Genomic DNA, 22593 nt, shown 5'->3' with positions numbered 1-22593 from the left:
TCAGTCCTCTGGGTGCTAACGTAATATTAATAAATAGGAAAGTGCCCAAACAGTAAGGAATGAAATACAAATGGCAATCCTCTTTGCAATAATAGTCTTTTAACTGGAATGTTTAACAGTGCTTATTTAATAAACATCAGTTATGTAATGTAACACAGAGCTGTATATATAACCAAACTAAAGACCATACACCTTCCTTTACTGTATAAGAAAATTAGCTTATTTTGTGTCAAATGCTGCTGTTTTACTGCATTTAGATATTCTTTCACCAATACGTGATTTTTAATACAAATTTCACACATTTCACTGGAATTGCTATTTTAAAAAGAGCAACTCCATGGGACAGGAACTCTGTCTTACGTGTTGTACTGCCCCTAACATACTATGTGCTCCAGCTCTGACTGAACTCCCCAAGTGCTACAAGTGCGCCTGCGCATTCAGCCAAGGCTCCGCGCAAGCGCAGTCGGGCTACCTCTAGCTTTCTTGCGACACGCGCACATGGGGCGGCTGTTTCCGGATGCTGGTTGCATCACCTGGCTTCGGGGTCCTTCCTGAGGCTGCCCTGTCGCTCGCCTGCGCCATTTCCGCGTTCCCCTGCTGCCCCGATTGGAGCAGCGAAGAGCAGAGCGGGACTAGGCTGGGTCGGGTGCTACCCGCGTGGCCTGCGGCGCCGGACTCGGAGCGGGCGGCGCCCCCAGCCCGTATAGCGCCGGGCTCAGGCGGACGCGCAGGGCCCCTCACTTCCTCTTGGGCAAGATGGCGGGGGACGAAGCGGGAGTGACTCTGGGGCAGCCGCACCTCTCCCGGCAGGACCTGGCCACCCTGGTGAGACCCGAACCCCAGGGAGCGGGACCTGTTCGCTCGGCGGCAGCGGCGGGTCGCGGGAGCCTAGCGCGCGCGCTCGGGCGGCGGAGTCTCCGCTCGGCCTGTCTGGGGATGCGCGAGGAACCGTCCCGTTGTCGAGCGGGGGGGATTCATGCCGCTGTCTGGGCCGTCCTGTGGGGGGTGGGGACGCACCCCGTGGGCGCTGTTGCGGCATGAGGCGGCGGCGTGTGGAGCGGGGAGCGTGGATCCTGCTGGTGATGACTCTTGGCCGGGCGGGGGTGTAAAAACATCGGAGACCCAGCCCTCCCCCCGAACTCTCCGATAAATGTGCAGTTTTTGGTGTTTCTGAGGGTTGATTCCCGATGTTAGGCCTTAATGTAGGTGTTTAGATAGGCGTTATGGAGACCATAGGTAACGCGGAAGGCTGTGTGTTGCTGAGCTTGTGTTTTGTCTTGTGTAAGGATCGTCAGTACCTTTTATTTTCCAACCTCTGTGAGTATGCTGCTCTTGGATAGAGCTGACTTGACAATAATGAAAATGGAAGTTCTCTAACCCGAGAAAATATAGTACTTGGTGCTGCTAAAAGTTCTCCTTTACCTCATGTACTGGGGGAATTGCTTCTGTGGGCACAGTACAGACCAGTCTTTTGACACTCTGTTGAGACTACCAAAATGAGCAATTATAGTCTCCTTTCAATGTGGCAATCGGTCTATTAGTTGATTAACCAAGATTATTAAATTTAGTTTATATAGGTTACAATAGATACATCAGAAGACCTTTTAGTTGCTATGTACCTGGGCTTTAATTTAGCTGGTGGCCTCCCTGTTTACCTCTTGAGTTAGTCTCTGTTTATATAATAGTCTTCAGTAGCTCAAAAGGACATATTCATAAGCTCTTTGGAGCAAGGATTCTTTATTTTATGTTATACACAGCCCTGAGCATGCTGGTGCTCAACAAATAGTAAATGCTAGTGTAGTGATGATCCATTTACAAGGGTCCTATATTTTCCCCAGTCCTCATTGATAATGACATTGTGGACTGAAAAAGAGGGATGATAGGTGTAGCCGGGAGACCAGATTGGAAAGGGTCTTGAAATTTCAAGTCCTTTCCTAAATTTTGTTTTAATATTTGTACTCAGATTTGTAAAGGGCTAGTTTAAGTTCAGTTCTAGGCTCCAGTGTTGGCAGAATTTACACACATGCTTAACTTTATGCAGTTTGAGCATTCATAGTGACTACAAAATTTACCTCCCTTCAACTTATCATCTTCCTACGCAGTGCCATCTGCAGGGCACTTCTTATGCTTCCTGACTCTAATGGGACTAGTCATGGCATGTTAAGTAAGCATGTGAGTGTTTCTTTGAAAAGGCTCATTAAATGGCTTTTACAGTGAAGAAGAAAACTTACTAAATGGGTGACTGCCTTTAAAATGTTATGAGTAAATACAAGCTATTGCGCAATTAATGCTAAGTGTAAATTTATTTTCATACTGTACACAGAGCTTACATACCTCTCCATATAAACATCAGTGCTCACTATGTGCAATCCACGTCAGATGAGAATGCTGTGTGCACATATTTTATTGCACTAACGTAAGGACAGAGGCCTCAATCCTGCACTAAGATTTGCTCGTACAGAGCACTGTTGACTTCACTGGGGCTCTGCATGGCTACAACAGTGCACCTGGAGGGCCAAGTGTCAGAGGGGTAGCGTGTTAATCTGTATCCACAAAAACAGCAAGGGGGCCAGTGGCACTTTGAAGACTTAACAGATTTATTTGGGCATAAGCTTTTGTGGTTCACCCACATGGAACTCAGTAGTAGGTCAAGACCTCATCAGTTATAAACAGTTTCAAAAGTAAAATAAGAGGACACTCACATGGATGTCAGCACTTGCCTAATATAGTTCACAGATATTTTATAGTTATTCTTTTTGGACTGTGTAAAAACAGCATTTATAAGATAAAAGGCTTTGTTATAGAGACAGGAGATTTTTGGATCACAGAACTTCCCCATGCTACACCAGGTGGGAATAAACAGCTTTTAAATAGCTGTTTTCCCCCCAGTCTAAATTTACATTTGTTTTACTTGTAGGCAGTGTTCCCTCTAATTTTTTACATCCATGTGCGGAATTAATTTTATGTGCACAAATATGGAGGTGATGTGTGGTGGAGGTGGGGCCGAGGAGTTCAGAATGTGGGAGGGGGCTCTGGTGTGGGGCTAGGGATGAGGGGTTCAGGACTAGGACAGAGGGTTAGGATGTGGGGGGTGAGGTTTCTGGCTGAGGGTGCAGGCTCTGGGGAGGGGCCGGGAATAAGAAGTTTGGGGTGTGGGAGGGGGCTCGTGACTGGGGTCAAGGGGGAGTTAGGGCTCTGGGGTGGGGCTAGGGATGAGGGCCTTAGGGTGCAGGCTGTCTTGGGGCTGTGGCGGGGAGAGAGGACTCCTCCGCAGCAGCTCTGGGGCCAGGATGGGAACCGAGGGAGAGGCGCCTCTTCCCGCCTGCTGTGTGGCCTTGCAGCTTGGAGAAAACTTAGCTTGTGTCCTCTTTAATTTGTATATACTGGGTAGCATATATGGTGTAGTCCTTTTTGTAGTTCCCTTTCTTCCTTTCCTATTTTATGTACTGTAAAAAAGAGTGGGAGGCCTATGGTGGCTGCAGGAAGGGCGGCAGATGATACAAAACTACTCAAGATAGTTAAGTCCCAAGCAGACTGCAAAGAGCTACCAAAAGGTCTCTCAAAACTGGATGACTGGGCAGCAAAATGGCAGATTAAATTCAATGTTGATAAACGCAAACTAATGCTGTTACCACTCAAGAAAGAGATCTTAGAATCATTGTGCATAGTTACCTGAAAACATCCACTTAACGTGCAGCAGCAGTCAAAAAAGTAAGCAGAATGTGGGAAATGTAAAGAAAGGGATAGATAAGACAGAAAATATCATATTGCCTCTCTATAAATCTATAGTATGCTTGAATAACATCTGCAGATGTTGCCGCATCTGAAAAAAGCTATATTGGTTGAGAAAGGTTCAGAAAAAGGCAACAAAAATGATTAGAGGTGTGAAATGGCTGGGAATGGGCGACGAGGGATGGATCACTTGATGGTTACGTGTTCTGTTCATTCCCTCTGGGGCACCTGGCATTTGCCACTATCGGAAGACAGGATACTAGGCTAGATGGACCTTTGCTCTGACCCACTCTGGCTGTTCTTAATTAGAAATATTGTAAATAAACTATGAAATCTGTTCCATATAGAATGTTACCAAGCTGACGCCTCTCTCCCCAGAAGTCATCAGCCGACAAGCTACAATTAATATAGGTAAGAAGAACAAAGTTAATCACAAATGCTTTTGTAACATATTCTTGTTGTCATGCATAGTGCTGAAAAGTCTTAGTTAAAAATTCTACTGGGAAAATCCAAACAAAAAACTATTCTAATGAAATAGAGAAAATTAATAAATGCTTGTATTGAAAGTTTTTATAAAAATAACCATTGGGCCTAAAAGGTAACAGACAGTGGTCTTTTAAATATTAGTGTTGACATGTCTCCTTTTGTGGTTAAGTCCTTATTACATTGAAAGAGAGCCACTACAGCACAAGATGACTACTGCAATATAAGATCTTGGGACTGAAATGTTTTCACTTAATGGGGAAGTGTACTTTGGTGGGGGCTTTCAAGGAAAAGGTGCTTTGCCTGAGTAAAACCCTTATCTTGTAATGAGCTCCATGTGGATGCAAGCGTCTGTCCACATGAAGCTCATTTCAAGATCAGTTGGTTACTGTAGTAAGTTGCTGTGAAAAGCTAGTTAAGAAATCTGGACATGCTTCCAATGGAAGCTTTGGACCCACAGGCTCCAAGAGCTTACAGGTGTCCTGTGCAAACTGGGTCCTTGATATTGATAGTTTGAGAAATCTCTGTAACTGTGTGTGTTACTTGTAGAAGAACTTTGCCCAAACTGTGCATTGATTAATGTTTGCTTTTAAAATGTAGGCACAATTGGTCATGTGGCCCATGGAAAGTCAACAGTAGTAAAAGCTATTTCTGGAGTTCACACTGTTAGATTCAAAAATGAACTGGAAAGAAATATCACTATCAAGCTGGGTTATGCCAACGCTAAGGTTAGTCTTTACTATGAATCTAAATGTACCTATTTTAACTCTTTTTGTTAACTGTATGAAAGTACCTAAATGGCTACTGCTAGGTTAAGCCTATTTTTCACCTTTTTTTATACTTACAGATTTACAAACTTGATGACCCCAGTTGCTCCCGACCAGAGTGTTACCGGTCCTGTGGAAGTAGTACACCAGATGAGTTCCCTACAGATATTCCTGGGACTAAAGGGAACTTTAAACTAATCAGGTGATGGATCTGAACTGCGTGATTTCAATTGCTCTTGCTTTGTCCATAGTTCCCTCAATATAGTTGAAGTACTCTTCAAGCAATTGTTTAAAAATGGTACTTTGTTTCTCCGCAAGTCTGTTTGTATATTCAGTCCTCTGTTTATTTAAGTGATAAATACTTTTTACTCCTATTACCTCTGAGGAGCCAGTACAGTTGAGAGAAGGTGCCATATTTTATTTTGGCTTATTCGTGATTTGCTAAATTGCAGTTTGCTGAGCCCAACTTCTATGCTGGCATTTCTAATATACCTGTCACTGTAGTATCTAGAGATCTTGAAGAGTATGAGGTTGCACAGATGTGACAGAAGACCTAATTTGACCTGCAGAATCTTTTACCAGTGGTGAGACACAACAGAAAAAAAGTCTAATTTTCCAATACCATATTGCTTACAGGGCTGTTTGAATAAAAAAGCCATCTTTTAGCTTGTAACCTAAATTAAATTTATGTCAGAGGCGTGAATAAATTTAAAGTTTATTTTTAGACTGTAACCTAATGTAAATTGTATATCTGTCATTTTTTCTCCAAAGATAGAAAAACAAGGGTTTTTTAACTGGACCTATGAAAACTTGAGCCTTAACTTGAGATCGGCTTTGTGTTAGGAGAACGATGAGAGAGAGAGACTTATTTATACAATTCCTGATAAAGTGTAACATGGTCAGAATGCAATTTAAAAGGTTCAGGAGTTATTTGTGATGTTTCATTGGGATTATTCAGATGAAAATAGTCACGCGGGTGGTAATAAAATCAGACCTTAGTCTATATTTAAGTGTAAAGGACAGTTTCTCATAATTGAATTTCCTTACTTTTTTCGGATTCCCTTCAACCTGAACACTCGTTCTAATAGAGTATTTTGGTGGGTTGTGACAGTTAGAAAGCTAGCACTAAACAAATAATTAAACACTGGTTTCTTTGACGTACTGCTTATTTTACCTACAGTAATTTTTTTAAATATTATCCCTGAAATGGCAAACAATCCTTTTTGCATGGCGTATTGTCAAATAATAAAGATTTCTACATTAAATGCAGACAAGAACTTGAAATGCCCCAATTATTATAAACCCAAAGACTGAGTCTGGATAGTTACAGGTCAATCTTAGAGATGTGGTGCAGTTCTGCCTAGGCTCAGAATGAACCTGCATAACCTTGCAAGGAAGGAAATGGAGACAGACAGCTCTTAGAAGAGCTAAGAAGTGAAAAAGGGGAATTTGCTATGTCCAGCATGGATCTTCATAGTCTGACTCATTTAAACTATGCATGATTGGCTTGTAAGTTTCTGAAAGACAGAAATATTACATGTAGTACTGCCCATTTTTCTGAATCTTAGTATTTCAACAAGTAGTTCTTTCATTCAGTTATGTTCATATGAACATGATTCCAAAATGTCACTTTTCCATGTTTGTCTTGAAATGATGTGGGGGTTTTTTTAATTACTTTAACTGTGTGCCTGGTTTGCATGAAGTGATCAGTAGTCAGTTTAATTGGCAATAACTGGCTTTTGTTGTTTTGTGTTTACCCTCCATACGCAACAGGCATGTCTCTTTTGTTGATTGTCCGGGCCATGATATCTTGATGGCTACTATGCTGAACGGTGCAGCAGTCATGGATGCAGCGCTGCTTTTGATAGGTAATATTTGGGATGGGGAAGCTGATCCTCTTTTATAACATAATACAACAACCTAATATTGACATTTAAAATAGTACGAAGGGTAATGAGCGACCAGCTTTACAAAAATTGTGAATTTCATTGAGTCTTGTGTAAAGAGAGAAGATTTTACAGCTACGATGGTAGAAAGAGTTGGGGATGATTTAGTTGGGGGTTTGTCCTGCTTTGAGCACAGGGTTGGACTAGATGAGGTCCCTTCCAACCCTGATATTCTATGAAAGAGAATATCATGCCCTTTAAATAGATACATTTGAAATAGTGCAACAGAATTTGAGCACTCTGACTCATCCAATAGTTGAAGCGATATTTGACCTTTTGGATGATGGCAGAGGAGCGGTGGGTTGAGATGAAATTTTGGGATTGTTTTTACTTATACAATACAGCTAGATTTTCATCTTGGAGATGCTTAGACCTATTTGAGCAGGCTTGCTTTTCTCTCAGTTTTATCTGCCATTTCTATTAATTTAAATATGTAGTACTGATGTTCAAGAGAGAGTGGGATGAGGTGGGAAGCAATGGTAAGTCCATTGTGATGTGGACAGAATCAAAGGACCCTATCTTGGCCAGTCTTTCTGTTGATAGACTGACTTAGGAAGAACTTTCACTAATCTGACTTGAGCAGGTGTGTAAAGAGTGTGAAATAAATTAAACTTCTTTTTTATAAATGCACAGAATAGTATACTAATGCAACACCAAAATAAATTCAGCTGTGAATTATGTTACATCTGGTCAGATCACATTATTTGGGAAACAAAGCGATAATATACTCAAGTTAACATTCTTTTAAGTGTCCGAGATGGCCATGAAATATTTAATAAGAAGTCGTAATTAGTTTTTTTCATCTGTAGCTCACAAAGGCACTTCAGAAATGGCGGTGACCACTGTCTTTCTTTACACAGGTGGTAACTGAGGCACAGAGAGGTTAAATGACTTTCCCATAGCCAGACAGCAAGTCAACGGCAGAAGTAGATACAGCAGAACCCAGTTTATCCAATCTAATTGGGACTGGGGTCAGATAGATAATCAAAAATTCACATAATCCGGAGAATGGGAAAGTGTGACGTTGTAGTGCCATCTAGTGGCCACAAGAGAGAGAGTGCCCACTTCTTGACCTGTGTGCCCTGGTTGTTGGGTTAATACGGAGGATCGGATAAATGGGCCTCTACTGTATATGTTTTAGTAGAACACACTCACCATTTGTCTGTGTGTGTGTGTGCACAATCTGCCAAATAAAACTGCCCAGTGTCAGACTACATACAACTCAAATGTAAAGTTGAGATATATATTTAAACATACAGTAGTTCCGAATTACCTTTTCTGACAAAAACATGAGTGGATGGATATTAACTGTAATATTTTCAAACCAAAGGGATAGGAGAATTAATTTATAGTTATCAGAGCCCTCTACTAATGCCTCTTCCTCCCACCCTTCCTCACACCCCAATATAATAGATCAAACCCCCGGTGAGCTCAAATATTGTAACAGCACATTAGGGGAAAGGTGACTTCCTGGGAAGTAGAACCCAAACAGTATTGATAACCTTAATAGCCATGTGCTTTCTGAATTTTTGGTATGTCATTAAATTTAGGGCTCTTGGTATTTTTGTGTCTGTGATGAAGAGAATGCAATGAACCATACACAATTAAAAAAAAAAATAGCGACTTGATGACTTTTAAGCAAGCAATATTTTTTCAAGCACACAATGAAGTGGTAGATGTCCATACTGTGTTGTGTATCCTTATTATAGATGACTGTACGTAATCACTTTCTCCCCTCCCCTTCCAGCTGGTAATGAGTCATGTCCTCAGCCCCAGACCTCTGAACATCTAGCTGCTATAGAAATCATGAAATTGAAACACATTCTAATTCTACAGAATAAGATTGACTTGGTAAAGGAGAGCCAGGCTAAAGAACAGTATGAACAGATTCTTGCATTTGTACAAGGTAAGTTTCCAGAATCAGAAATGCAGTATTGCTGGCAGTTCTATGTAATTCTTCAATGCTGGGAGTTAGGCTGACATGAAAAGCGTTATCTGGTCAGAACAACCTGACTTCCAGCTCAAAGAATTAGCAGATGAGTCAGGCTTTTGTAGCATTTAAAAAAAAAAAAAAGTTGTGTGTAATTTTTTTTTCTAGCTATTTCAATAAGATTTTTCTTTCAAATATTAATATAGTAGCATTATATTCTGCTTCCCCGCTGCTACAATTAATGGATTTTAAGGGTTGTTCCTAAATACACAAATTGGGGACTCTCATCACTGGCAGTAAAATGGCTTGACTTGAACCTGAGTCTCCCACATCCCAGATGAGTGTCCTAACCATGGGGCTGGAGAGTCAGTCTGTCTTTCTCAATACATATTTAATTACACAAATGAAACCACTCCGGCAGGATCAGGCAGAGCAGAGACTTGAACCTGGGTCTTCCATGTCCCAGGCAGGTGCTCTACCCAACAGTTTTGTTGAAAAATACCCCTTCTGAGGTACTTCTGTTCCACCGTTGATAACCTGCCTATCTCCACTCTCCTTACCTCAACCACTGGGCACCTTGAATTCTAGCCAGTCCTCACTTCTCCCCATATTCTTTCTCACACCTTTCCTTGGATCTCCTTTTACACACAGTCCATTCACTGCCAAATGTCAGAGTTGAGCTACTCCCCTGCTTCAGGCCCAAGTTAATTATGTATCTCAGAGTTTTATATTGCTACTCAACACTGTAGTATTTGAGGATCTTCCACATAGAGCCAGTCACAATCGCTAAGTCACACAGAGGCTCTGACTCCTCTTCCCTCTTGTAAACCCCATCTTATTCCCATGCTTTCTCTCAGTGCCATGAGCTTTCTATCATGCTGTTGCTGTGGTTTGCTGGGGACCAAGGCAGCAGCTTTAGGGGAGCTTTTCAGGTGTAGAAATATTGGCTCAGAAATATTGGACTTCCACCCCATTAGCCTTAGACCCAAACTCCATACACCCCTGCAAACCACCCCATCCCTTTGCTTCCCTAATGCCCTTCTGATTTTTATTTCCCATTTCCCCAGAACCTTTGCTGCTTTGCCTTGCTCCCTGGCTCAATGGGGGTGTGTGCAAAACCCAGCTATGGAGGAAAGTTAGTAGCATCAGAAAATGAAAGTGGTTGACAGGTCTGAGCAGTCCTGTCATATAACCTTTGCATAGCTCAAAATTGTTGGCTTGTGTAAGGAACACAACTTCTCATGTGTTTAAAATCTCATAAGTGGCCTGTGTCCAATGTACTTTTGTGTGTGAATTTTGAAATTCGTGGAGACTTTGAGGTTATTTAGCTAGAGAAAGTCCAGCAAATGTGATTGAGCTAGGGAGAAACTTCAAAAAGGGAGCAATTTTTAAATATCTTTTTCAAATTTAATATTATTTCACTTAAAAAAACAAACTGTAGAACATATAGTTGTCTGAAGAATTATCGTGCCAAATTTGAAAGCTAAATTAAATCAGTAAAGTATGAATCAAGGATTTTAGTCTTACTCTAAGCGCAAATCTCATTGCAATCTTAAGTATGGGAATTGCTACGGACTCATCAAATATTTTAGATCTCTCATCCTCTATAGGATATCTCAACTCTGTTCTGTCACTGCATCTTGGCCCTAACTGCTTGTTCTGTTTCCTCTCATTTTTCACAATCCTCATCCAGAGAGAGATTTCCCAGCTGCGGTCTATTTACAGTCCCCACAAGTTACTGGGTTTCTGTTGGGATGCAGTTTGGCCAGGTCATAAAAACTAGACTTTAGGGCTTATACACACTAGTGCTTACATCAGTATAACTTCAGTTGCTCAAGGGTGTAGAAAAGCCACTCCTCTCAGCGACGTAAGTTATACTGACCTAAGCGACAGTGTGGACAGTGCTATGTCAGTACGAGAAGGTCTCCGCCACTTGGGGAGGTAAAATAATTATGCCGATGGGAGAGCTCTCTTCTGTCTTTATAGAGCGTCTGCCCTAGCTGCACCATTGTAGCAATTCTAATGTAAACTAGCCCTTAAAGTCTACTGGGCATGGGGCTGAGGGATCTAAGTCCAAATCCGTTTTCATGAAAGATCTGTTTTTTAACCTCTTTGTGGTAACTCTGCCCCTTCAGTGCATACGTGCACAACTCTGTTTCTCCCCTCCAGTACATATGCTGTTTATCTCAGGTTAAGGGACTGAAACTCATGTCATGCCACTCCCAATCGTCAAGCATGAAGCAGCTTGTTCCTAGAGTAAAATGCTACCTCCAGAGCTCACTTGGAGAACAAACTATATAGGCCTCCCCCTTGAAAAGCTTGGCTTGTTTAGCCTAACCAAAAGAAGATTATGGGGGGATATGATTGCTCTTTATAAATATATCAGAGGGATAAATATTAGGGAGGGAGAGGAATTATTTAAGCTTAGTACCAATGTGGACACAAGAACAAATGGATATAAACTGGACACTAGAAAGTTTAACTGTGAAATTAGATGAAGGTTCTAACCATTAGAGGAGTGAAATTCTGGAACAGCCTTCCAAGAGATTGTGGGGGCAAAAACATATCTGGCTTAAGACTAAGCTTGATAACTTATGGAGGGGATGGTATGACAGGATAGCCTAATTTTGAACAGTACATTTGGCAACTGATCTTGGATTATCAGCAGGTAAGTATGCCCAGTGGTCTGTGATGGGATGTTAGATGGGGTGATCTGAGTTACTACAGAAGAAGTCTTTCCCTGGGTACTGGCTGGTGAGTCTTGCCACATGAATGCCAATATTGGGGTCGGGAAGGATTTTCCTCCAGGCGAGATTGGCAGAGGCCCTGGAGGTTTTCGCTTCCTACTGCAGCCATGGGCAACTTGCGGAGGATATCTCTGCAGCTTGAGGTCTTCAAACAACAATTTGAGGACTTCAGTAACTCAGACATAGGTTAGGGGTTTGTTACAGGAGTGGGTGGGTGAGATTCTGTGGCCTGCATTGTGCAGGAGGTCATACTAGATGATCATAATGGTCCCTTCTGACCTTCAAGTTATGAAACACACAGAACTACCCATAGGCAATGTACAAGCTATAGTGTACTACCTTGAAGAGTAGTTGTGGCTTAATTTGAGAAAAAATGAAAAGAAATTGACCTGACACTTTTGTCATGTTGTTTTTATGGACTTCTAGTTTGGGAAAATATGTAGAAATCGTCCCTGAAATTTCATTTGTGGTTTTAATGTAGCATGGATACTCATATACGCTTGGGTTTATGCTACCATAAAGTCTGAAGTAAAAGTACTCCATTTTTTTTGTTGTAGGTACAGTTGCAGAAGGAGCGCCTATTATTCCAATCTCAGCACAGCTGAAATACAACATTGAGGTGGTTTGTGAGTATATAGTAAAGAAAATTCCAGTCCCATTGCGAGACTTCACATCAGAACCAAGACTTATTGGTATGTAAATGTTTAAAGCTTATCTCTATGTTTAACCACCCTTTCAGACAATGCTAATATTGGGGAGGTATGCTATAAAGAGGGTATGAGGAGCATTTTGCACAGTAGCAATTTCAAGCTTCTCTGTTTCCTGAAATCTTAAATATGAGTGGTGTGTGTGTGTACACAATATGACTACAGTAACTTCTCACTTAACGTTGTAGTTATGTTCCTGAACAATGCTACTTTAAGTGAAACGATGTTAAGTGAATCCATTTTCCCCATAAGAATTAATGTAAATGAGAGGAGTTAGGTTCCAGGGGAATTTTGTAAGTTTTTTAAACAATTAAATACTGTACACAGCAGTGATGATTGCGAAGCTTAGTTGTAGTGGTGGAGTCAGAGGGTGGAAGAGGCTGGGATATTTCCCAGGGAATGCCTTACTGCTAAATGATGAACTAGCACTAAGTTGAGCCCTCAATGGTTAACACACTGTTGTTTAATGTAGCCTCACACTCTACAAGGCAGCATGAATGGAGGAAGGAGACACAGCATGGCGCGTGCGCGCGCACACCGTGTGTGAGAGAGACACATGCATTGTCCCTTCAAGTATGCTGACCCCACTCTAAGTACACTGCCTTTTTAAGTGGATCAGCAAGTTGAGGCAGTTGCTACTGCCAGAAAGCTCCCTCTATCCTGAGCCCTGTCGTGTCCACCCCCTGCTCTGTGGAAATGGGGTACAGGAGCTGGGGGGGACACCCTGACAATAGCACCCCTCTGCACAGCAAGCAGGAGGTTCCCGGGAGCAGCTCCAAGGCAGAGGATGGGAGCAGCACACAGCAGTCAGGGGAAGGATGCTGAACTGCTGGCAATTGATAGCCTGCTGGGTGGCCGCTGCACAGGGAACTTAGGGTCCTGATAGCGGGGCTGCTGGTCCACCCTGGTTCCAAACCCCCACCAGCTCCAACAGGCAGGCAGCTGCCAAACAACATTATAAGGGAGCATTGTGCAACTTTAAATGAGCATATTCTCTAATTGATCAGCAATGAAACAGTGTTAACCAGGACAACATTAAATGAGGAGTTACTGTGTGCATATATATAAATGAACTGCTTTGATTTGGGCATTTTAAATGTGGATATAATATGAAAACAGCAGTGAAAATGAATAATTTATCTTAAAAATAAGGTAGATGAGGTAATATCTTTTATTTGACCAACTTCTGTTTGTGGAAGGTACAAGCTTTTGAGCTACGCAGTGCTCTTCTTCAGGTCTGGGGAAAGAAACAGAGTGATTTCTAAATCAGATTTGCTCTTTATACATTAGATTACTCTGCTAAGCACTGACAACTTAGTGGTGTCTGAAAATTAAGCTTTATTCTATTGCAGTTAAAACTCGTGGCGGTAAATAGATATGGTTTGAAGACACAAGGAGTGGATGTGCTGGCACCTATTTTTTTTCCTAGTCAGTTTTCTAAGTGATATGCTTCAGTATTATGTTATGTCACTTGGGCATAATTGTTAAAGCATTGGATTGTGTTCATTTCTAGACCATCTTCCTATTCAGTTCATCCATTCTAGATGTATTTTACATAAAAGGGTGAAATCTACTGTGAACTTAACAAAATCGATCTGTTACAGATGAGGATAAAAGCAAAGGTCATTTTCTCTTACACGTGCTAGGACTTTCTCCAGTATTCTCTAAGTGGTCAGCCTTTTTAAAAAGGATCCAATATAATTCAGTTTTTGAATTAAACAGGAAAGTCTGTAATAAAAAGAATTTAGAAAAAGCTTTTCCTGTTGAAGTCAGTGGCAAAACTCCCATTCAGTGGGACCATGATTAGGTCTTTAATTTTTAAAGCACAAATTTATTTCATTACCTTTACCTAAATCATTAGCATGCAGGAGTTTAAATGTTGTACTTTCACTTCTGAATACTATAAATTGTACAATAGTGCTTAAAGAATATTTTTTACTTTTATTTTGTTTGTAATACTTCCTTAAAAACTTGCAAATAATTTTCTCTGATTTAGTCCTCTTCCGCTTGGCGAATAGTTTTTCTGATACGGTTGGATGTAGCATTACTTCCTCCTTTTATGCACTGATATTGCTAATGTTTGCATGTCTCTGAGAATAATTTTTAAATACTAATTAGTTTATGATAAATGTATTTACTGAGAACTAAATTAATTAAAATTGTAGTTAAAGTACAGTGGATATCCCTTGCCAGAATGTGTTAACATGTTTTGGGTTTAACCAGCATAATCTGACCCATGGTTCATGTAGTATTTAAAAATTTGTGAAAAAATTGCATGCAACAGACTACATAACATGGTGAATAGAAGGGAGGTATTTTCATTTTTTGATACAAGTAAATTCAAAAAAAAAAAAGACTAGATTTATAAACATAAGTCACTAGTCAAGCTTCTATATATCTTAATAATGGGATTTGTGTTCTTTTCAGTAATTAGATCTTTTGATGTCAACAAGCCTGGATGTGAAGTAGATGACCTTAAGGGTGGTGTAGCTGGCGGTAGTATTCTAAAAGGTGTATTAAAGGTAATGGCTATTGCCCCCCACCCCCCACTCCTCCAAAACCTCATTAGTTATAATAATGAGTAGGCACATAATAGGTGTTTCTTCATGGTCAATACAAAGCAATTTAAAGGTATTTAGTCAGTTTAAAAAAAGTCGTTAAAAGTAGCTTAAGGTACTGCCTGCTCCTGAGTTCCCCTGTCTGCTCGTGGTTTCATAATCCTGTTTTAAAATCTTTTACTTTTCCTTGTTGCTGTTTACAAGCTAAAACAGAAATGGGAAACAATGAAGCTGACCATGCCCAACACCCCCTCCCCAAAAAAAAGAAAACCCCCACCCCTTTTTCTGTCTTTGTTATAGTTAACTTAGGTTTTTACTAGTAACAAACTTTTTTTTAATTGACAAGTGATTTTTTTTCCAAAGTTGATGATGGTGTCCCTTTCTATCCCTTGCAATGAATATAAGAGTGCAGTTTTCCCTTCTTGCATGTGCATACTTATTTAGTAAATCATTTAAAAAAGTTGGAGTTTGAAAAGTGCTGATAAATCTAAATAGAGGTAAGGAGCGTGTGCTATCTATGCACTCAGTCTCCGCATTAAAAGTGCATATGACTGAATACTCTGCTTTGGTATGGAGTACTATCATCAGAACAAGTTTTCAAGTCTTTTCTGTCTATTAAAAATAACATCCTTGACTTTTTAACTTTCCAGTTTATTAATGAAGGATATGTACCACTTGTACAATTTGATCTACATTCTTTTGCTTGGACCGTGAAACTACATTGTTACATTGTCTGGTTTTTCGTACGCTAGCTCAGTAATATAGTGTTTGGGATTGCAGTATTATTATGCCTCATACCAATGAAGTGGACTGTAGCCCACAAAAGCTTATGCTCAAATAAATTTATTAATCTCTAAGGTGCCACAGGTACTGTAATACTATTAGAAAACATTTAAATTAAGTTAAAATTTAAATGTTGGGCCTAAAACTGAGTGATCATGTAATAAATCAGCTTTTTAAAGTACATTTTAAGGCAGTGTAACTACCTTTTTAAAAACCTCTGTATTACACAGGTAATAAAAGTTGTGTTGCTTTTCCAGATAGTACCACTATAGTTGTGTGAGGCGACAGCCAAGTGCTGTTAATATTTACGTAACTGTTGGAAAAATAACTCTTCTTTCCCACCACCAACTAGTTTTTTACTCTGGTGAAACAGAAACATCTGACCACTTCTTCTCCATTATACTTAGGTAGGCCAGGAACTTGAAGTCAGACCTGGTATTGTCTCCAAGGACAGTGAAGGAAAACTCATGTGCAAACCAATCTTTTCCAAAATTGTGTCACTTTTTGCAGAACACAACGATCTACAGTATGCTGCTCCTGGAGGCCTAATCGGTAAGAATGTTTTTTTAATGAAGAGATTTTTCTCCTCGTGCCTATTTTTGAAAACTTTGAGGGTTTCAGATAACAGTACACTTCCGAGAAAGGGGGGCGGGAGGGGGCAGATTATTACAATTTACATGAAATTCTAATGTGTGACTACCACAGCAATTGTGTACCTTTTTAATATGTATATATGTAATGAAGCTTTTTAAAACAGTACCAAATAGTGTATAATTTAGTTACTTATCTAAATTACATTGGTTAGCTCCAGCAGGCTTCTGTATTATCTGTGCTGCCACCAGCATGATGAATCCTGGGGCATTGTATCGTAGCTGGTTAGAGTTCACAGATCCTAAAAGAGATTAAATAGGTAAGTTCAGTTCTTAATGTGATGAATACCCGTCTCCAGCTGGATAGTGGGGATGTTCAGTGTGTCACAAAGAATAATGGTTAATTTCATTTGTAGGTCTCCTTTAAATGTATTTGATGTGTATAAATATGTTTACTTTACAATTATTCCTCAGACGTTGTCTTGTTCTGTAATAGGTGTCGGCACTAAAATTGACCCAACTTTATGTCGAGCTGACCGAATGGTGGGGCAGGTTCTTGGTGCAGTTGGAGCACTCCCTGAAATATTCACAGAGCTGGAAATTTCCTATTTCCTGCTTAGGCGATTGCTAGGTGTGCGCACTGAGGGAGACAAGAAAGCTGCAAAGGTTAGTATATTTGTACCTGTTCTGTTAAATGGACATTATCATGGTATTTGTTAGACTTTTTTTTGTTTTGCAGCTTTTATGCTGTTAACCCCTTGGAAATTAATTCCATTCAAATGTAAGTGTTCATATTTATGCATACTTTCACCTTTCATATCTTCCTGGTTTCTGTACACGTTTGCATCTCAGAGGGGAAAAACAATGACACATGTCCACTTAAATACTATGTAAGAGTGCCTTAAACCAGGGAGGAAATTCATATCCTGGTAACATAAAGAAATTTGAAGCCTTGTGATTTGTAAAGTCGGCTCTTCTTCCAAAGATGCTGGTATTTCTTGTTCCTTCTCCTTGCTATTCTCTTCTCCATTCATCAGCTGCAAACTAGTCATGCATGAACCTGCTGGTTTCATATACATCCTAATACTTTGCCGGTCTAGGGATGTGGCAGATTCTCCATCACTTGAAGTCTCTAATCCTAAACTAGATATCTTTCCAAAAGGTATGCTATAGCTCAGGGGTTGGCAAACTTTGGCACGCAGCCCATCAGGGTAATGCGTTGGCGGGCTGCGAGACATTTTGTTTACGTTGACCATCCGCAGGCATGGCCCACTTGTAGCTGTAGCGATTTGCCATTCCCAGCCAATGGGAGCTGCAGGAAGAAGTGGTAAGCACATCCCAGCAGCCCACACTGCTTCCCACAAGCTCACATTGACCAGGAACAGCAAACTGCGGTCACTGGGAGCTGCGGGTGGCCGTGCTTGCGGGCGGTCGACATAAACAAAGTATCTCGCAGCCTCCCAGCGGATTTCCCTGATGGGCCACGTGCCGAAATGTTGCCAACCCCTACCATCGCTTTAAAGTTGTGGGCTTGATACAGGAATTTTACTGGATGAGGTTCCATGGTCTGTGTTGTGAAGGAAGTCAGACTAGTTGATTATCATGATCCCTTCTGTCCTTAAAAGCTATGAAAACTGCTTCACGCTGATTTATTTTATGGTGGATTAAGTGTTGCCATCGTTTTGGATGTTCTCTTTGTGACTAACTCTGGATTGAGCAGTTATTTTGGTGGTTGTATTTGGTGAATGGAAAGAAAGGCACAAGGATCTGTTTTATATTGATGTCAATTATGGGGTAAAAAACTTTAACTTACTATATAGTATGTGCAACCTTAAAACAATTATTTCCCAGAAAAAGGCAGATAGATTTTTGTAGATGGGTCTAGGCAAATAATCTGGAATATTATTTGTGCTGAGCCTTTTTATATTTCTCCCACATTAGCATGTAAATGAGAAACACTTTATCATGTGTCTAAAAATGGACATCGTTGTATCATATTTGTGTGTGGCATGGTCCTAGACATTTGGTGCTTGTCTCCCTTTCTGATAGTATTTTTATTTGGTAATATGGCTGTAGCAGTCAGATATAAAATCTTTTAGTTTTTTTCTTCATTTTAAGTATTGGCTGCAAAATGCTATTAATTTTATAAGTTACTTGCATATTTCAAGGAAAACTTACAGAATTCTTTATATCTTATTTCAGGTGCAAAAACTATCCAAGAATGAAGTTCTAATGGTAAATATAGGATCTTTGTCTACTGGAGGAAGAGTTAGCGCAGTGAAGGCTGATTTGGGCAAGATAGTGCTAACTAACCCTGTGTGCACAGAAGTAGGAGAAAAAATTGCCCTTAGTCGAAGAGTTGAGAAACACTGGCGGTAAGTTGGCACTACAGTGACAAAAATAACCCCTTAGTACTAGTGTCAGTGCAACACAGTAATATCGTCTTCCTCTACTGTAGAATTCCTTTTTGTTTCCTCTAAATTCTCTAAGCCCCTAATCACTATTTCTGTGGGACACTTTTTTCAAAAATGCTAAAAGTAGAGTAGTGTGAAATTCAATACTTGGTAGACTGTGCGCTCCTTAACATAAATGCACAATGAACATTCTGATGCCATGAGTTGTGACTTAAGTCATACCACAGTAATATTAACAGCAGGAACTCTTAACCTAGTGATGCCAAAGACCAAATAAAAATAAATTTTAAGACTGGGTTTATCTTAAAAGAGTAATTGTCAGCCTGTGGGCCTGCGCTCAGCAGTTCCAGCTGCATGTCACTGCCAATGCCATTTTGCAAAGTATGTGTTGTGGGGAGGACAAGGGAACAAAGGGACACTAACCTCCAAGGACCTTTTTCTCTGGCCCCCGTGAGACTGGAGGTATCAATTTTATTGGTCAACACAGATTACAAGAATAATGTGACTGGTGGGGTACCCAAAAACATCCGGTAGCAGGATATAATATAACTAGGATATTATATATATCTCATAGAACTGGAAGGAACCTTGAAAGGTCATCGAGTCCAGTCCCCTGCATTCTCAACAGGACCACGTACTGTCCCTGACAGATTTTTTTTTTGGGGGGGGCCCCAGATCCCTGAATGGCCCCCTCAAAGATGGAACTCACAACCCTGGGTTAGCAGGCCAATGCTCAAACCACTGAGTTATCCCTTCCTCCCTAAAGTTGGGGAGCAGTATGGCTTGTGGCTCATTTTTTAAGCTTATTGCCTGGCTTCTCTTCAGGCAACTGGCCACCTAGAATGTATGTTCTCTGTTCCCATAAGAGAATAAAGCTAGCACAGAAACACTAAGCAATCGTATCCCCTATACCCCCCATGTGGATCTCGCACTGAGGGAAGGAGAAAAAGGTATGTTAACGTACTTCCCAGTAGTCCTGATCTGGCTGAGACATACTGGGTTTTGAACACCTATTCTGGGAAATAATCATGTCCAGTTTTCTGGATCACTGTGGCAGGCAGTTACACCTTGCTAGCTGTTTCCTTAACTGTCTCTGCAGGTCAGCGCTGCAGCAGGCAGAGCTGAGCGCCAAATGCCTTCAGTAGAGAGGTAGCTAGTGGGGATTACTGGAGTGGTTACTAAGTAGCAAGGAGAGGAGCACACACTTTCTGGCAGATAAGAAAGGAATGAACACCAAGAGAGAAATGGGGGAAGCTGAAGAGGAGTTATATGAACAGAAGATAAGCAACATTTTCCAGCAATGACTTGTCAAATCTGTGGTTTGCTAGCCACTAGGGTTTTATATGCATTTTGGTGCATTTTTTTCTGTTTTTTCCTTCCCTCCTTTGAAACAAACCTGTATGTCACCAAAATGCTCAGAGATCTCTCTTGCTGTTGGGACTGGCGCTCTCAGGTGCTTTTTACTAGAATTGTTTTTCATGTGTTGCCAACTATACTGTAGGAGAAGGGAAAGGAGAAAAAACAAAACCAAGCAAGGAAAGGAACTGAGAGGGGGGATGGGTAAAGAACAAAAAATTTGGGAAGGATCTAATTAGGAAGAAAAGAGTGGGACAGCTGGTACAGAGGAGGGGGAAAGAGAACTCTTCCTCTTACACTCCCTCAGACTTTCTAGGAAAGTGAATGAGAGAACAAGGGGAAGAGCAGTTGGGATATAGTGAAAAGTAAAATATAGAAAGAGGCACAGGGGTTAAAACTGGGAGAATGGACAAAGGCAAAATGCAGTAACAATACCAGGGACATGTAGGACCTGAGTGTGGCTTTGCCCCAGCTGTGGGCTCCCGCCTAGAATGGCTTGAAATGATGGATTAATTTACTTCAGTTCCATTTTTATCGACGTAAACGATTCTTCTGGGAATTGTTCTGAGGTGTATGAGAGCCCAGATTTATGGCAAACAAGTTCAAGACTAACATCAGATTCTGACACGGCTCCCTTCAAGGAGTTGGGAAAGTCTTAAAGGCAGTTTCATTGATTTGTATGCACCACCTATTGGCTGGAAAAGTGAAACTGAAGTCTTTTTAAAAGTCTTCTCTAAAGCTGCATCTTGAGCTAATGGAAAGAATTAGTGGATTTTTTAAAAAGCCATGGGTGTGTTGGGGAAGTAGTAAGAGAGAAGGTTTTTCCATTACCCAGTACAAGTGGTAAAAACAATTTAAGAATGATGTCAACTTAGTGTTCAGGTTACACCCTCTGTGAGAAATGTTGACCTCAAAAATTGAACTATTATATTCCCTTTTTTTAGGTGTTCTCTTTTCCCTTTAAAAGGATTGCTTTCCAACCTGCTTAATGCAAAGCTTTATAGCTATCAACACATTTTCATTTGCAGTTAACTAGACAATTATGGGCAAGTAAAATATTCGTGTGTGCACTTCTGTTTAACAGCACATTTTAAAAAATGGTCCTATAGCTTAAGAAAAAGTCCTGTTTGCTTATGGTCTCTCCTATGCTTCCAGCAGCCAGTCGTCTTTTAAGATTTTGCAGTGCAGGGGAGGGAAGGGGGGAGTTCAGAAACTTCTGAAACCTGTGTGAGTACTCCTAATACAAACACAGCTAAAGGCTATGCATTTTGGATATTTTCTAAACACAATTACAGGTAACTTCAACTTGTTTTTCATTTTGCAGTTTAATTGGCTGGGGTCAAATAAGAAGAGGAGTGACAATCAAGCCAACAGTTGATGACGACTGAGAAGTAAATACGAGTGCTTCGTTTTGAGAGATGGAGTGCCTATTTCCATATACTTGGGGGTACATGTTTGGAGTGAAATTTGTTACACAACTCCCATTGCCCCAGACATTTTACTGGATATTTACCCTATTACTAAAATACTAGTCAGTATCTCCAGTGAAAGGGTAAAAAATTGTTATAGAGATGGATCTAATAATCCACATTTTAGCAGAAACTAATTGTATGTGTTTCATGCCATATCTAATTTGTTAATTTGTGTTTGAGAAGATCTGTTTAATATCAGTCAAGCCACCCCCAATGTAAAACACAAACCATAAAACCTGTTTTGAAATAAAATATTGCTTATTTTTTCATTAATTCTTATCCTTTGATAGTGAAAGGCTGCAAAGATTGTTCAACCAGTACAAGAATTTAAAAAGAAAATAAACTCTCCTTGAAGACCAGTTCCTTGTTTTTGCGCTGCACCTAGTTTTGTTAAGTCTCTGAGCTCTTTATAGCAGACACTTGCTTGATTTTTTTCAATTCTTGCTTTGTGAATGGTGACTTTTATATTTTGCAGTTAGGCTGCTAACAGTGATGACTGATTAGTCCTGGAAGACACAAATTCAAGAGGAATTACTATTGAAACATACAAAGGGGAAAACATAAGAAACTCATAAGAAATGAAAATACTATTTTTAATCTTATTTCAGAATGTTTCCAGTGGTCAGACAACTGATGTAAAACGGCTATTGTTTGACATGATAAAGCTCTATATAGATTGGCACATCCTTCTACAGGAGGTGCTTACCTCCTAACTCAGTGGGTTTTCAACCATTTTTTCATATGCGGACCTCTTAAAAAATTTCAAATGGAGGTTCAGTCCCCTATGGAAGTTGAACCTGTGATCTGCAGACCCCTATCATAGAAGTCTTAGACTGAAAACTGACTGAACAGAATTCAACTATAAACGTTGCATGTGCTCAGCAAGACATTTGATATAGCATCAGAAAGGGCACTAAATGGAAAGCTTCTAAGGTAATGACAACACTTCTGGGTTTTGACTCATAGGGGTATTCACATACTTTTGATCAAAAAAACAGAATGCCTTTTCTGGAGTCTGAAACTTTATTTTCATAGTCACCCCTTAGATATAGTCTGTGGACCCCGAGGGGTCTGTGGATCACAGGTTGAAAACCACTGTTGTAATTTA

The 22593-nt window shown here is 40.4% G+C and overlaps 1 protein-coding gene across 1 annotated transcript; it reads left to right on the top strand.

Annotated features, from left to right (window-relative positions):
* Window positions 1-512: 512 nt before the first annotated feature.
* On the top strand, window positions 513-21754 carry EIF2S3 (eukaryotic translation initiation factor 2 subunit gamma). Its single transcript, XM_032803083.2, has 12 exons — window positions 513-825; window positions 4080-4143; window positions 4816-4943; window positions 5063-5184; window positions 6756-6850; window positions 8676-8834; window positions 12163-12297; window positions 14740-14834; window positions 16061-16205; window positions 16740-16909; window positions 18446-18618; window positions 21338-21754. Exons 1-12 carry the CDS (start codon window positions 757-759, stop codon window positions 21399-21401), a joined length of 1419 nt encoding a protein of 472 aa, XP_032658974.1. The 5' UTR covers window positions 513-756; the 3' UTR covers window positions 21402-21754.
* Window positions 21755-22593: the final 839 nt, after the last annotated feature.

Source organism: Chelonoidis abingdonii, chromosome 1, assembly GCF_003597395.2.
Source record: "Chelonoidis abingdonii isolate Lonesome George chromosome 1, CheloAbing_2.0, whole genome shotgun sequence".
In the NCBI taxonomy this organism is placed as follows: domain Eukaryota; kingdom Metazoa; phylum Chordata; order Testudines; family Testudinidae; genus Chelonoidis; species Chelonoidis abingdonii.
Note: the sequence above shows the minus strand (reverse complement) of the source record. Positions and strands in the feature narration are given on the sequence as shown.

Coding starts and splice junctions, on each gene's coding strand:
- EIF2S3 (XM_032803083.2), top strand. CDS start 757: ATGGCGGGGGACGAAGCGGGAGTGACTCTGGGGCAGCCGCACCTCTCC. Junction 5,185..6,755: donor GGGAACTTTAAACTAATCAG/GTGATGGATCTG, acceptor CATACGCAACAG/GCATGTCTCTTTTGTTGATT. Junction 14,835..16,060: donor TTCTAAAAGGTGTATTAAAG/GTAATGGCTATT, acceptor CATTATACTTAG/GTAGGCCAGGAACTTGAAGT.